Genomic DNA, 14,816 nt, shown 5'->3' on the forward strand with positions numbered 1-14,816 from the left:
GACTAGATCGTCAGTTTAGCAATTTCAGGCAAGAATTGACCGAGATGATTTGATTGATTTTCACACAAAGATTTAGAAGTATATTGAATCAGTTGAAAAATTTTAAAACCAAATTTGAATCCGTATAATAAGTTTACACGATTAATGTAGCAATAAATTTAGTTTTAAAAACACCATTAGGCCGGGTTCGAGAAACAGCACAACGAACTTGAAACCATCTCAAAGCCTCCAAGGCTTTCATGACTTGGTGAATTTTTTGATAAGATCTTATCAGAAATTTGTTATTCCAAAAACTTACACGAATTGCTATATACCTGCTAAGTAGAAGGAGATCGTCATATGTTGATAAGCAGCAATAATTGTTCATGCGCAGTAGAGAGGTAAGTTATTTAGGGGAAAATGCATCCGAAGTCCTAAATTATATTTGCAGAATGCAATCGAGTTCTAAACTTTCAAAGTAATTTATTATACATCCTTTTTTAAAGAGTGATACAAGTCGTTCGATGAATAGTACCTAAAAATCCCAAACTGGTATACTTGTAACAAATTTACCAAATGATAAACTTGTGACAAACATAGGGGAAAAACCCCAAACTGGTACACCCGTCAACTGTCACGTGTCAACCAATTCAGCAATTTGACGGTAAAATTTAACAAAAACTAATAGAGGGTAAATTTATCACAAGTGTACTAGTTTGGGGATTTTTGGTGGTTAAAAAAATTAGTTTATGGTAAATTGGTCACATGTGTACCAGTTTGAGATTTTTCGTGGTATTAATCCAATTTGAGACTTGGATAACTTACTAATTTTTAGTTGGAAGTATTGATTTCCTGAAAAAAAAAATTGATTTTAAAAAAAAAAGTCAACATGTATCAACTTGCGATTGTGGCACTTTTAAGAAAATTTTGTCATCTTCAAATTTTTTTTTTTGGGTAATTATTTTTGTTTTGGATTCATGTTATATTTGTGTTTCACCGAAAGTGAAAGATCTTAAAATGAGGATGATATTGATCGACTTATAAGAAAAAAATGGATTCTTTGTTGATTTTGGACCGCAAAGCAAACAGCTGAAAAGTAAAGGAATTGAAATTGCAGGTATTGCAAATAAAGGTTCCAGGAAAGGCAAATGGTACGGAGAATTTAAAGGTACCAGAAAGGTAAAATTGAATGAAATTTTATTATAAACGTAAAATTTGAAATTGATTGATTGAGCGAAGCTCTACAAAGATTACAATGTGAGTATTTATATTCCACCCGCAGCAATTTACGAATTTTGAATCTACGAATAACTTCTTAGTATCGTTTACATTTATCAATAAGAAATCATCTTTTCCGAGATCTTAGGCACAATCTCTTATCGTCTAATAGCGGTTAACCACGAAGAGTTAAAAATTTCAAAGTTACAGGGTCAATCAACTTGGCACTCATGTGCTTGTGTCGACCCATCGTCTTTGTCATCGAGCTCCAATATCTAGCAAATTTTGCAATAGCTTACGGTCAATAACCCTCGTCGACTAGTGAAGGCTTTCGTTCATAACTTCTGTAATATTTGCTCTTGATGATTTTATTGGCAAGTTATCGATTTTCTTCTAGTTGTCACATGTTTTCTTTTCTTGACTAAACTTTGCTCTAACAACCAGGTTACCGCTTGTCAATAATAACTAAAAGTTAGTCATTTTTTGTCAATAATCTGAATTAATTTAAAAAATTGCGAGCCATTAATTAGTCATTTATCTAGCTGACTAATAAGGTTTATGCAACTTGTAGTTACTTCTATTTCTTTTTTGGGAAATTGACACGGATAGTCCATGAACTTTTAATTTGTTCAATGTAATCCCTGAACTTTAACTTAATGTTCAATGTAGTCCCTGAACTTTTAGTACATGTTCAATTTAGTCCCTGCACTATATTAAAATGTTCAATTTAGTCCTTCCATTAATTCAAGTTTAGAGACTACATTGAATATTTTCATATAGTCCAGGGACTAAATTAAACATGTACCATCCAAGGACCACATTGAACATTAAGCTAAAGTTCATGGACTATATTAAATAAATTAAAAGTTCAAGAATTAAATTTCACATTGAGCCAAAGTTCAGGGACCAGCCGTGTCATTATCTCTTCTTTTTTCCATTTATACAATTACGTCATGCATGAGGTCTAATGGTGCTGTCAAATGTCTGACCACTTCACTTTCCTCCTCTCTCTTGCTTATTCTTGGATGGATGTACTGGAATCTGCAATGATGCAGGTCTTCTGTTTGATGTTTTGAGCCCGAGAGGGAATCATGCGTCGGTTTTTTTTTGGTCGTGTATCATGTGTTGGTTATGCTGTTATTATCGTTATTATCATTCCTTCGCATCAACTGGGTTGACTTTGAAGCTTCTTGGGCATACCCAACTTTCGAGACAAGCATATTTGATCTGTCACGGTTTAAAAATGAAGTATATTCTATATGTGTTTGGGCTCGTAGAATGTCAAAGTCATGACTGATTGGCATATTTATATACCCTGATTCGTTAGATAAGACCTCGATTGTAAATATCGTACCGATTTCTTTTGGTATTCTGTTAGTGATGCCCCAATCTGCTGATGTATGCACCATGTTATTGATTTCAAAGCAATATATATATATTTCCCCCTACCCTCTCAAGATAACCTGTGGTTGTGCCTTGCTATTCTTAATGCTGAGTTCTACCATCTAATGCCACTGCCTTGGCCTTGAAGTCTCTACATGTTTCTGTTCTGTTGTGGATTGAATTTGTGACTCGTGTTTAATTGGTGTTCGGTGAAAATTGGGGTGCGAGTTAATACCTGTGCATTGAATCTGTGGCGTAGAGGCACTGCCATGCTTAACCTCATAGAGGCGTAAGGCCCAGCCCCCACATCGAGGTGGAACAAAGCTGATCCTGTGTCCATATAAGGGTTACTAGTTTGTGATGCAGTTTTCATGAATATTTCACACCAATTGAACCACATTGATACTTGTGTTCTTTTAATGAACAAGTTAAAGTTACTAATTCATTCCAAAGGAGGAATTGCCTCAGTTACCTTGAGCTTGGTCTATAATTTGGGGAAGTATTGCCTATTTCACAAGGGGAAGAGAAGTAAGAGGTGACAGGGAAGCATGAAACGTCTACCAGCCTGAACTACTTAGTGGTTTCATGCTTTGATTTGAAAGAGAGAATGCAAGCTGCTAGAATATGGAGGTCAACTCCCTAATTTTTATTAATTGAGAAGGCAATATACACGTACCCAAAATAAGATTTTGGCAGATTCGCTAAAACTTGATTACCTGACATGACTCTCTAACTTCCCCTGCCGTCTCAAAAACCTTGTTATTTTATCGGTTCCACATTCCTTGTGCAGCAAGAATAGAAATGATGTATTTGATTACTTCATCTTCATTTGATACCAGTAACGTTGGTCTATAAATGCATAAGCATATAGTGTTCTAGCTTTTCTTCAGAGTAGACATTTGTGCCTGCACTCTCACATATGGCTGAGCTAATTGGGACAGAATCAGATGGAATAGAGTCGATTAGAAACGAGTTATCAGAGCTAGGAAGAAGCCTCAGATCATCGTTTCGACTTCACACTTCAAGTCGTCGAAGCACTTCATCTGTGAGCAAAACAAAAGATGATATTAACAATGAATATGATCTACAATGGGCTGCTATTGAGAGGTTGCCAACTTTCGAGCGTTTGAGGTCATCACTGTTTGATGAGGAGAACGATGGAAGGGAGGTTGATTATAAAGGAAAGAAGCTGGTTGATGTTACAAAGCTTGGTGCATTGGAACGTCATTTTTTGGTGGAGAAGCTCATCAGGCATATCACGAATGACAATCTTAATTTGCTGCGCAAGATTAGAGACAGAACAGGAAAGTAAGCTTATTCTTCTCCTCTTAATAATGGGAGTTGCAAATATATTCAGAATGTCTAATGTATATTGTCACCTAGAAACATGACAAACCTGGTCGAGCATAAAATATTTGTGCAGACCTAAACAGCATGAGAGCCTACAAGTTCATTAACAGATGAAAAAAGACACTTCTGTTCATAAAATACGTACTGGGTACATGCTTGCAATTGATCTAGGTAAGTAGCCACATTGTGCCTGTCCCATGTTGGCCAACTTATTTGAATGAGGATTTGCTTTCGTATTTGTTTTCATTTCTTCTTTTCTTCCTCAAACTCATCCTACGATTTTTATATTTCATGTAGTAAGGAAAAAATTGCTGTTGAACTGTTCTCCACAGGGTTGGTGTCAAATTGCCCACCATAGAAGTCAGATATCTGAATTTATGTATTCAAGCAGATTGTGAGATAGTTGAAGGAAAGCCCCTGCCCACTCTCTGGAATTCTCTAAAAAGCATGCTTCCTGTAAGTAACTTTCATCTAGAGTAGATTGTAGGAGTCTTGCTAAATCCTTTTGATTTCTTGCTGATCTCCATTAATGAACAAGAAGCTGAATATTCAAGATTGAATCCAATAAAATGTGAACTTCTTTTCAACATGTATGTGTATGCCGTCACCAAATATATTTGCGAGTTCTTAACTCCTTTCATCTTGCATGTAGTTTTTCTATGGGTACAAATGCAGGTACTTTCTTTGTGCTTAAAAAAATCAGGCTATGGAGGGACTTGTCCTTCTTGAAGAGGTTAAGGAAGTGTTGTTGATCATCTCTCTCACGTTTTTTAAAAAAATTAAAAAAATGACACAAATGGTCCTTGAACTTTGGCCCAATGTGCAATGCTGTCCCCAAACTTTCAATTTGCTCAATGTGGTCCCTGAACTTTAGCTCAATGTGCAATGTTGACCCTAAACTTTTAATTTGTTCAAGGTGATCTCTAAACTTTTGATTAATGTATAATATAGTCCCCAGACCATACGTAGGTAACTGCAGCAAAACCATGTATATATCTATATTCTCATCTGCCAACACTGTTTTTATTTTCTCTCACACCCATTCTTTCATCCATCTGCTGCAGTAACACTTATCATGTAATATGCTTTACTTTGTAATAAGACTGAATTACACCTAACCATTCTGTGTGCTGCAGAAAAATTTCAACAGATGTTTTAATCAGTATGTCAATTTGCCTTAAATGATTGCTGCTTCCTACAAAACTCTAATTCAAGTCCATTGGAACTTTTATCCAGGCTATTCCTGCAATGCCAGGTTCAAAATTACGTAAGGCCAAAATAAGCATCATCAAGGATGTCAGTGGAATTATAAAACCCGGAAGGTTTGTTTTACTATTTCAGCTCTTCCAATCTCTCTGGATGATCTCTGGAAAATTGTGCCTCGTTCTTCATCCTTTAAGCAGTCCTACTGTCTTCAACTATTTCATTCACTTCTAGCTGCTGTTGTTTTCATCACCTCCGCAAAATTTAATATCCAGACTTGATGTTGGCTTTAAAAAGCTAAATACTTAGCTTTAACAATGAACATATCCGAACATGAGCATAACCTCAAAACCCACTTAGTAGCTAGCGATAAATTTCGTGAGCATAGGCTGATTCTTCATATTTGAAAGTAGATTCAATCATTGGGGATTCACATCATACTTGCCCACAGTGAAAAGTGTTACGAAGTTTGAGAAGCTTGCTAGGAAACTGTAGTCATATTTATAACCTACTTCTTAGAGGGATTGGTTATTGTCCATGTTTCCCATGCGGGTGAGTTCAGCGTAAAGAAATGCATGTTTTATCTTACATATTGCCAATCTCATCATCATGCCTGTATTTTAAGAAAACCATGTTCCTAACAACTCTATTATCGAGAGAAGCACAAGCTTAATGATAAGAGAGTACATGATGTTCGTTGTGCCTTTTCTTGCCACAGAATGACTCTGCTGCTTGGACCTCCTGGATGTGGGAAAACTTCCTTTCTAAAGGCTCTTTCTGGGAATCTAAGCCAATCGCTTAAGGTTTCATGCTTGCTCTATGCTTAAGAACTTTTATGTCAAACTGCACTAGGCTTGACAGCAAAAACAACAAACCGCATGAACGGCTTACAAATAATGTGTAAACTGAGACTGAATGAAGCTCAAGAGAACACATGCTCACACAATTCCTCTTCACATGAACAATTAACATCAGTATCCTTGCAGATGTGGACTCAGCGAGTTTTCATTAAGTCAACACTGAAGCACTTTGTGCTATTCTATTTGACGAAAGTGCTTGAAGGGTGCAGAGAAGTGAGATAATATTATGTGCATAGAATTTCTTTGCATTTTATAGCTAATTGATTTTGTAGTCTATGGGTAGCTAAAGGCACAGAACTTGAACTTCAAAGTTAGCTAATTAAGAACAGTCAAACATCCATGAGTTCTTATTTGTCTGTCTTTGAGTTTGATATCCTCCCCTGTTCCCTCTATTATCTGATAGGTCACCGGACCAATTTCATATAATGGTCACAAGCTTGACGAGTTCATCCCCCAGAAAACATCTTCTTACATGAGCCAATATGATCTGCATATTCCAGAAATGACTGTGAGGGAAACGCTGGACTTCTCCGCCCGTTGTCAAGGTGTTGGAAGCAGAGAAGGTGAATATCCTTCAAAGTGAGTGTCGATCTGTCACTTGGAAACTGTGTTAAATAACCATCTTTTGTTTTTTCTGGTTGCAAAGATATCATGATGGAGATCAACAGAAGGGAGAAGGCAGCGGGAATCGTTCCAGATCCTGATATAGATACTTACATGAAGGTACATTCAGTGACATTCTCCAACTTTTTTCTCTCTACCCATTTCAAGGTACCATTTGAGTCTCCTGTTTGGTCGCTGGAAAAAAGCCAAATTCAATCTCTGTATTGAATCATTCTTGGAGGCTGAGGAGTTGCATACCATGGTTTGGTTGTTTTGTTGAAAGACAGATTTGTGACATTTTCACCGTATCATATAGAAGGGCGCATAAACTGATTTTTAAGGTATAATTTCAACCGTTGAGTGGTGGGTAACAGTGAGTTGCTGCACACTTCCATTCTTTCTTTTCCAGGGAAACAATATTTGATAACTGGGATGGCCATGTAACATCAGCATTTATTGGTTCTTAGCCTAGTTAGTAGAAGTTCTGCTTTGAGTGCGGTGCAACCAGTGCGGTTATTAGTTACAGATTCTTTCAAACATAATTAGCTAAAACCATGCCATTGTCTTACTGATTAAGGAACTGAATAGTGTGTGGCATAGGCAAAAAAAAGAAGAAGAAGATAGGATTGAGTCTCCATAGTTACGGATTCTTTGAAACATAATTAGTTAAAACCGTGCCATTGGCTTACTGATTAAGGAACTGAATAGTGTGCGTGGCATAGGCAAAAAAGAAGAAGACGAAGACAGGATTGAGTCTCCATAATACTAGCTAAAATGATCCCATGGTTGGTACCCATCTGGTCTTAGGCTTGCGTCTCACTTGATCCATTGGATTAATGGGGGCATTTATTGTGCCCAGGTTTACCAATCCAATGTGAGCTTATCATGAAAAAGAAAATATCATTTTTTATAGTCCATTTCTTTATGACTTGTCAGCTGGATGTAAATTACGTTCACTGAACTGTGTAATTTCTTACAACTATTTGCCACTTCTAGAACTTCAGTCAATAATAATCACACCTTGTTTACCAGGCAATTGCACTCAAAGGACTTAAAAGAACCCTTCAGACAGACTACATTATAAAAGTAAGTTCTTTTGACTGAGTTGACCGTCAAAGTTTGCTGTACCTCAAATGTTTAAGCTGAAACTTCTGTTTATGTCGTCAACTTCTTCACAGATCCTAGGGCTGGATATCTGTGCAGACACATTGGTTGGAGATCCCATGAGAAGAGGCATATCAGGTGGTCAAAAGAAGAGACTGACTACAGGTAGTAGAACGGAAAAATGCTGGCGGATGAAGAAAATATCATAAAGAATAAACTACTAGATTATTGCAGTGAAACAATGTTTCACTATCATTTCAGAGTTTGGCTACTTGAAATTCCAAAATCTTATCTGACAAGTCGACATTCTGGTAAAAATTGTGCAGCGGAGATGATTGTTGGCCCAAATAAAGCTCTATTCATGGACGAAATAACAAACGGATTGGACAGTTCAACTGCCTTTCAGATGGTTTCTTGTCTTCAGCAACTAGCACATTTAACTGACGCCACTATACTGGTTTCACTTCTCCAGCCTGCGCCAGAAACATTTGATCTTTTTGATGACCTTATTTTGATGGCTGAAGGGAAAATTGTGTACCAAGGCCCTTGTGACCAAGCTCTGAAGTTTTTTGAGGATTGTGGATTCAGGTGTCCCAAAAGAAAAGGGGTTGCCGATTTCCTCCAAGAGGTAGTAATCACCAAATAGATTGTGCACTGCAAGTTAGCTTCCTTTATCGACCATTTATTATGTTGCCTATTCACATGCAGGTTATATCTAGAAAAGACCAAGCACAATATTGGCAGCATCCTGAGCTACATTACAGTTATACATCAGTCCATATGTTCTGTAAAAAGTTCAAGGAATCTAACTGTGGGATGAAGCTAGATCAGGAACTTTCAGACACGTTTGATAGGTCCAAAAGCCACAAAAATGCTCTTTCTTTTAATCTATACTCTCTGTCCCGATGGGAACTTCTTAGAGCATGCATGACAAGGGAACTTCTTCTCATGAGGAGAAATTTGTTTATCTATGTTTTCAAATCAGTACAGGTGAAAATAAGCTCTGATACATCTCGAGCATTTTTTATCATGTATATCTCTTCCAATTTCCGTGCCTATTGAAGTCCAATTTTCTAATCAATCTCCCTGATTTCATATATATAAAAGGAACTTTAGTAGTTGATTATTGTCGTTTCTTCATGCAGCTTATTTTCATTGCATCTATCACGATGACTGTATTCTTGCGGACTCGGATGGGAATAGATGTTTTTCATGCCAACTACTATATGGGCTCTCTGTTTTATGCACTAGTCATACTCCTCGTTGATGGATTACCGGAATTGGCAATGACCGTTTCGAGGCTTTCAGCCTTCTATAAACAAAAGGAGCTGTACTTTTACCCTGCTTGGGCTTATGCAATTCCAGCATCTATACTAAAAATTCCTCTTTCACTGCTGGAATCTGTGGTTTGGACATCTCTTACATATTATGTGGTTGGATACAGTCCTGAGGTAGGCAGGTGAGTTTTAATGAGAGTTCTTCATTATACAACCTTCCATTACCTCCTCCATAAACTTCTGTGACATTTCAATATCCTCTATAAATTTTACTGGCATTTTACTGAAAAGTTATGACTTCTGTTGTTTTATGCTTATATATGCAGGTTCTTCCGCCAACTAATACTTTTGTTCTCTGTACACTTGTCCTCAATATCCATGTTCCGTTTTCTGGCCTCAATCTTTCAAACTGTGGTTGCTTCCACCACAGCTGGTAGTTTTGCAATTGTGATATTGATGCTATTTGGCGGTTTCATCATCCCAAAATGTAAGGATGTTAGAATCTCTATTCCCTTTGATTTTGGATAAATAAGTGAGGCTTAATATTACGCTTTGTTGCTGCAGCCTCTATGCCTGCTTGGTTGAAGTGGGGTTTCTGGGTTTCTCCACTATCATACGGAGAAATCGGACTTTCTGTTAATGAATTTGATGCTCCACGATGGAAAAAGGTGAGGGGCTTGTAGAAGTGAGAACAAGTATTTGGTTCCTGTAGCTCGAAATACAAGAAGCCACTTTAGTTGCAGAATCACTTAACCCATTTTATTCTAGAAAAGTATTTTGACATGCTAGTGCTGTTGGTTAGCTAAACCAGCTTGGCCATTAAATATTCTTTGGCTTGTGGTACTCTGAGTATGATGACAAGACACGAGACGAGCTCTTTATGGGGCCTCAGTTGTCAAATAGATGTTGACAATCTTTAAATCCTATGATCTCATTCTTGTAATTTCTCTGTGCTAACTTCTTCCCTTAAATCAGAGTCTTATTGATGATTATTATCTCATCCAGTGACTTGACTCTGATACAATGCAATAACTGGAGCAATGATCATTTCCACTCTATAAGTATTTAGGTACTCGTATTCATTCGGGAAATAAAAAATCCTTTCGTTAAGATGTAGTGGGCAAAATTTTGCAATGCATAGGCAGAACTAACTTCCTCTGCATTTCTCAATGCATTTTAACTTGTTTTTTTGTACATAACCTGTAGATTCAACTAACTTCCTCTGTATCTTTTAATGCAATCGGACTTGCTCTTGCTTTAAACGCATATTCACAGATATTGTCAGGAAACACTACAATTGGGCATGCAACCCTTGAAAGCCGAGGACTAAACTTCGATGGATATCTATTTTGGATATCAGTTGGTGCCTTATGGGGATTTACCTTACTGTTCAACATTGGTTACACTTTGGCCTTAACTTTCTTGAAGCGTAAGTTTGTCATTTGTGCATCTAGACTTCACTTTTTGGAGCATTAGTGCCAAGGAGGTTCATGAAATCACTTCAAAACTTACAGCTCCAGGATCATCACGTGCTATTATTTCACTTGAGAAATACTTGCATAGTTGTGAAACTGAAGATTCTCATGACAGCATAAAGCATGAAGAGCCAAAGAAAGTTTCTGCTGGACCTATGCAATCAAAAACTGGTCGAGTCCTTAATCCTCCCTTGTACAATTATAGTCGCACTATAATTAGCTTCAATGTTCCTCTAATTATTATTAAAATTGGCTTCTTTACTGCACAAACAGGCAGGATGGTTTTACCTTTCACACCATTGACGCTCGTGTTTAAAGATGTGCAATACTACATAGACACCCCTGTGGTAACCATTAGAACTTTTTTTTCATTCTGAAGTTGCAAGATTGAGCCTTCTGGATCCATTGAATGATGTTGTCTCTTTCCCGCTACATTCTTCCGTTTCGGATTCTTAGGAAATGAGAGAACAAGGATTCGCACAGAAAAGACTGCAACTTCTCTCTGATATCACAGGCGCATTCAGACCTGGTGTTCTTACTGCATTGATGGGTGTGAGCGGAGCTGGGAAAACCACTCTTATGGATGTCCTTTGTGGGAGAAAAACTACCGGCTATATTGAAGGAGAACTAAAAGTTGGTGGTTATCCCAAAATTCAAGAAACATTTGCAAGAGTCTCTGGTTACTGTGAGCAAACGGACATACATTCCCCACAGATCACTGTAAAAGAGTCTGTCATATTTTCTGCTTGGCTTCGTTTAGATCCTCAGATTGACTCAAAACGTAAAACAGTAAGATTCCACTCCTGGCTTTGATAATTTGCTTTTGTTCAGCTATTATCAAAACAATCATGAATTGCATGTGTAGGAATTTGTCAATGAAGTCCTGGAGACAATTGAGCTTGAAGGAATAAAAGATTCTTTAGTGGGCGTACCTGGTGTTAGTGGTCTATCCACAGAGCAACGGAAAAGACTCACAATCGCTGTAGAACTTGTTGCAAATCCTTCCATAATTTTTATGGATGAGCCTACAACAGGACTTGACGCTAGAGCCGCTGCGATTGTCATGCGAGCAGTGAAGAATATAGTTGACACAGGAAGAACAATAGTTTGCACCATCCACCAACCCAGCATTGACATATTCGAGGCTTTTGATGAGGTAAAGTGTGTTAATACATACATATATGCCTGTGTGTGTATCACCACAGGAAATAACAATGTCAATCGGTTGGCTTTCTTCCAGCATGCTAAAACGGTTAGATGAATAGGTTACATATGGATCACAAAACAAGATCATAATGAAGACTGAATCACTATGAGCAGAATCTTATTTTTATTTCATTCTGATTGAATGAAATGTTAAGATAAGCCATATGTTAGCTGGTCATTGCTTGTGCAAAGCTTTTTAGTGCTTCTGTTAGATTTTGGAAAGCCTAATCTCTCTCTCTCTCTCTGAGCAGTTGGTTTTATTAAAAACTGGTGGACGGCTGATTTACTCTGGGCCCTTGGGACATAACTCGACCAAGATTATAGAGTACTTTGAGGTCAGTTTGTTGAACGAACACGTATCTGAAAATTTCTTCCTTTCCTTGTTATTTTACTACACAATTCATTAACTTTAATTGCTGATAATTAATATCTTCAGTAACCAACTTCTGTTGGACAGAGTATTCCAGGGGTGCCAAAGATTAAGAGCAACTACAATCCGGCTACATGGATGCTAGAGGTGACTTCTACCTCAGCTGAAGCTGAACTTGGCATTGATTTTGCTCTAATATACCGTGACTCGGCAATATATGAGTTAGTTCATCCTCTGCTACTCGAGTGCCCAATAAAAACGTGTGTGCTTGATAATTGTTTGAGATGGTCCATTATATTACAATACTTTGAAGTTATCCTGCCATTTTCTATCATAATCAAGATACAGCAATAGTTTCTTTAATTTTTTCCTTCAGACTGTATAAGCTCCTGAAGTCTAAATTTTAAATTGAGGGAGTCGATATGCCACATATCTTTGACTACTGTATCTTGACCCTTACTTTCCTCAGTTTCTGGTTGTCTTCAGAGTTAATTCCTTCTCTGATCTCCTCTTAGTTAACAGATGTGCAGTTTGATCGATCCATTGACAAAATCCACTTTTATACAACCTCGTGTTATTTTTGCTTCAGGACTAACGAAGAGCTTGTAAAGCACTTGAGCACTCCACCTATCGGTACTAGTGACTTGCACTTCTCCTCCCAATTCTCACAGAACTGGTGGGGACAATTCAAATCTTGTCTCTGGAAGCAGTACTTGTCCTATTGGAGAAGTCCTCTTTACAACTTGATGCGCATCCTCTACACATTTGCTGCGTCTATTCTCTTCGGGGTATTGTTCTGGAATGAAGGGAAGAAACTGTGAGTAACTACCCCTCTCCGTTAATTTGGGACTTGAGTCTGCTGGAGTTTTGGGGCACAAGCTTATTGAGATGATCTAAGGTCTACATCTGGCTAACTGAACGAACACTTCTCTGATCCTGTTAGTATTTAATTACTAAAAACAAAGTACATACCTTGTAGGTTGTCAAATGTTTGACTGGGTTTTGCAATTATCAACTTTTGCAATGGTCGGCACAATCAGCTAGCACAAATTCAGTCATATAAGATTGTTTAACTTTTTATGACCTGTTATGATTAAGAGACCAGCACGTCTCCTGACTCCATATATTCTCATTGCTAGAAACAACCAGCAGAACTTATTCAACATATTTGGTTCGATGTACGTAGCTGTGATCTTCTTGGGCATAAACAACTGCTCATCAGTACTACAGTATGTTGCTATGGAACGGACCGTCATGTATCGTGAGAGATTTGCAGGGATGTACTCTTCATGGGCTTTTTCACTAGCACAGGTATAGAAGTCTTGGAAACAGATTGAGTTGGTTATCATAGTAGTTAATTGAGGTTCAACCTTACTAACAAATGCGCAAATCTAGTTCATGATCGAAGTACTTAGCATGTTTAATGACACATAAGAATAAGTAAACCAATTTAATCAGATTATGGTGCTATGCTGATTTCACAGGTGGTTGTTGAGATACCATATATATTGGTTCAAGTAATTTCATTTGTTATCATCACCTATCCGATGATTGGTTATTTCGGGTCAGGAGACAAGATTTTCTGGTACTTCTATGTCATGTTCTGCTCATTGCTGTCATTCAATTACCTCGGAATGCTGCTCGTGTCCCTGACACCAAATTTCATGGTGGCTGCAATTCTACAATCTGCCTTCTACTCAAATTTTAATCTTTTTGCTGGGTTTTTGATCCCAAAACCGGTAAGCTACCCGTGTCATTTACCATAGTTTGATCTAAATTTTTTATGTTCTTGACTATTTCCACAAACATTTTTTATGTGTTCTTTTCTTTGTATATGCAGAGTACCTAATTATCAAATTCATGAATCTTTTGAGATTTGTATATCTTATGCATGCATCAACAACTACTACATTAAAACTATTCCTCACATTTCAAAACTTAGTGCTTGGGACATTAATCTTAATTATCATTGTTGCAGAGAATTCCAAAATGGTGGATCTGGTTGTATTATATGTGTCCAACATCGTGGGCGCTTAACGGTCTGCTAACTTCGCAATATGGAGATATTGATAAGGATATAACGGTATTTGGAGAAACCAAAACAGTGGCGGCCTTCTTGAAGGATTATTTCGGATTTCACCACGATCAATTGTATGTTGTGGCCATCGTCCTCGCTGCCTTTCCTTTGCTGCTAGCAACTCTTTTTGCATACTGTATAGGGCGCTTCAACTTCCAGAGAAGGTGACATCATGCTTCTCTGTTAGTATTACAGTGTAAATTCTAGTTGTACAATCCTCAAAACTTAGCCAAATAAAGTGAATAGGCTTTTGTGACAATGGAATGGCCTCATTTATTCGACCAAACAAAAAAAATGGCCTCATTCAAAAGTTTAGTATTCTGGATTTAGAAGTGTAGTTGCTTCAGTATGGCCAATTTGTAAAAGCTTAGACGAGGATTCAACGTTAGACAGTATGGAGGACAATCTCTTCTGTTTTCTGGAGATGACAACGCAAAGCCCCTTTTGTTATGTTGTTTTATATGCAGGTAACTTGTGTGCCGCTAGCTGCCGATGTTGTGTTGCGAGAGAGTCGCAAGATGTTGTTTCACATCCCATTTTTAGCCTGTTCCAATTGGATGTCTGTCTTAATTGCATCGGAAACAACCAGTTTCTGCTTATGATTGTGCTCGAAGTTATATCCTCAGAGTGTCTTATAGTCACTGAATTAATTTTTTGGCCTTTAAACAGCTGTTAGTCACGACCAAATGTCAATTGAACACTAAAAGTACT

General features: G+C 37.6%; 1 protein-coding gene across 2 annotated transcripts; it reads left to right on the forward strand.

Annotated features, from left to right (window-relative positions):
• Positions 1 to 2,196: 2,196 nt before the first annotated feature.
• LOC115694597 (pleiotropic drug resistance protein 3-like) lies at positions 2,197 to 14,500 on the forward strand. 2 transcript variants are annotated; one of them, XM_030621685.2, is made up of 24 exons: positions 2,197 to 3,888; positions 4,263 to 4,386; positions 5,167 to 5,252; positions 5,852 to 5,936; positions 6,397 to 6,556; positions 6,640 to 6,716; positions 7,629 to 7,682; positions 7,775 to 7,865; positions 8,027 to 8,328; positions 8,409 to 8,690; positions 8,846 to 9,159; positions 9,304 to 9,464; positions 9,542 to 9,645; positions 10,253 to 10,406; positions 10,492 to 10,623; positions 10,726 to 10,799; positions 10,909 to 11,241; positions 11,318 to 11,608; positions 11,910 to 11,993; positions 12,116 to 12,249; positions 12,618 to 12,845; positions 13,168 to 13,339; positions 13,513 to 13,767; positions 14,007 to 14,500. In XM_030621685.2, the coding sequence occupies exons 1-24, from the start codon at positions 3,500 to 3,502 to the stop codon at positions 14,271 to 14,273; spliced, it is 4,353 nt and encodes a 1,450-aa protein (XP_030477545.1). In that variant the 5' UTR covers positions 2,197 to 3,499; the 3' UTR covers positions 14,274 to 14,500. The 2 variants fall into 2 exon arrangements, with proteins under 2 accessions (XP_030477545.1, XP_056165721.1); XM_056309746.1 differs by having other exon boundaries at positions 10,492 to 10,799.
• Positions 14,501 to 14,816: the final 316 nt, after the last annotated feature.

The sequence above is a fragment of the Syzygium oleosum genome, unplaced genomic scaffold, assembly GCF_021117445.2.
Source record: "Syzygium oleosum isolate NSW1041296 unplaced genomic scaffold, Sole_v2.1 Sole_v2.03, whole genome shotgun sequence".
Classification (NCBI taxonomy): domain Eukaryota; kingdom Viridiplantae; phylum Streptophyta; class Magnoliopsida; order Myrtales; family Myrtaceae; genus Syzygium; species Syzygium oleosum.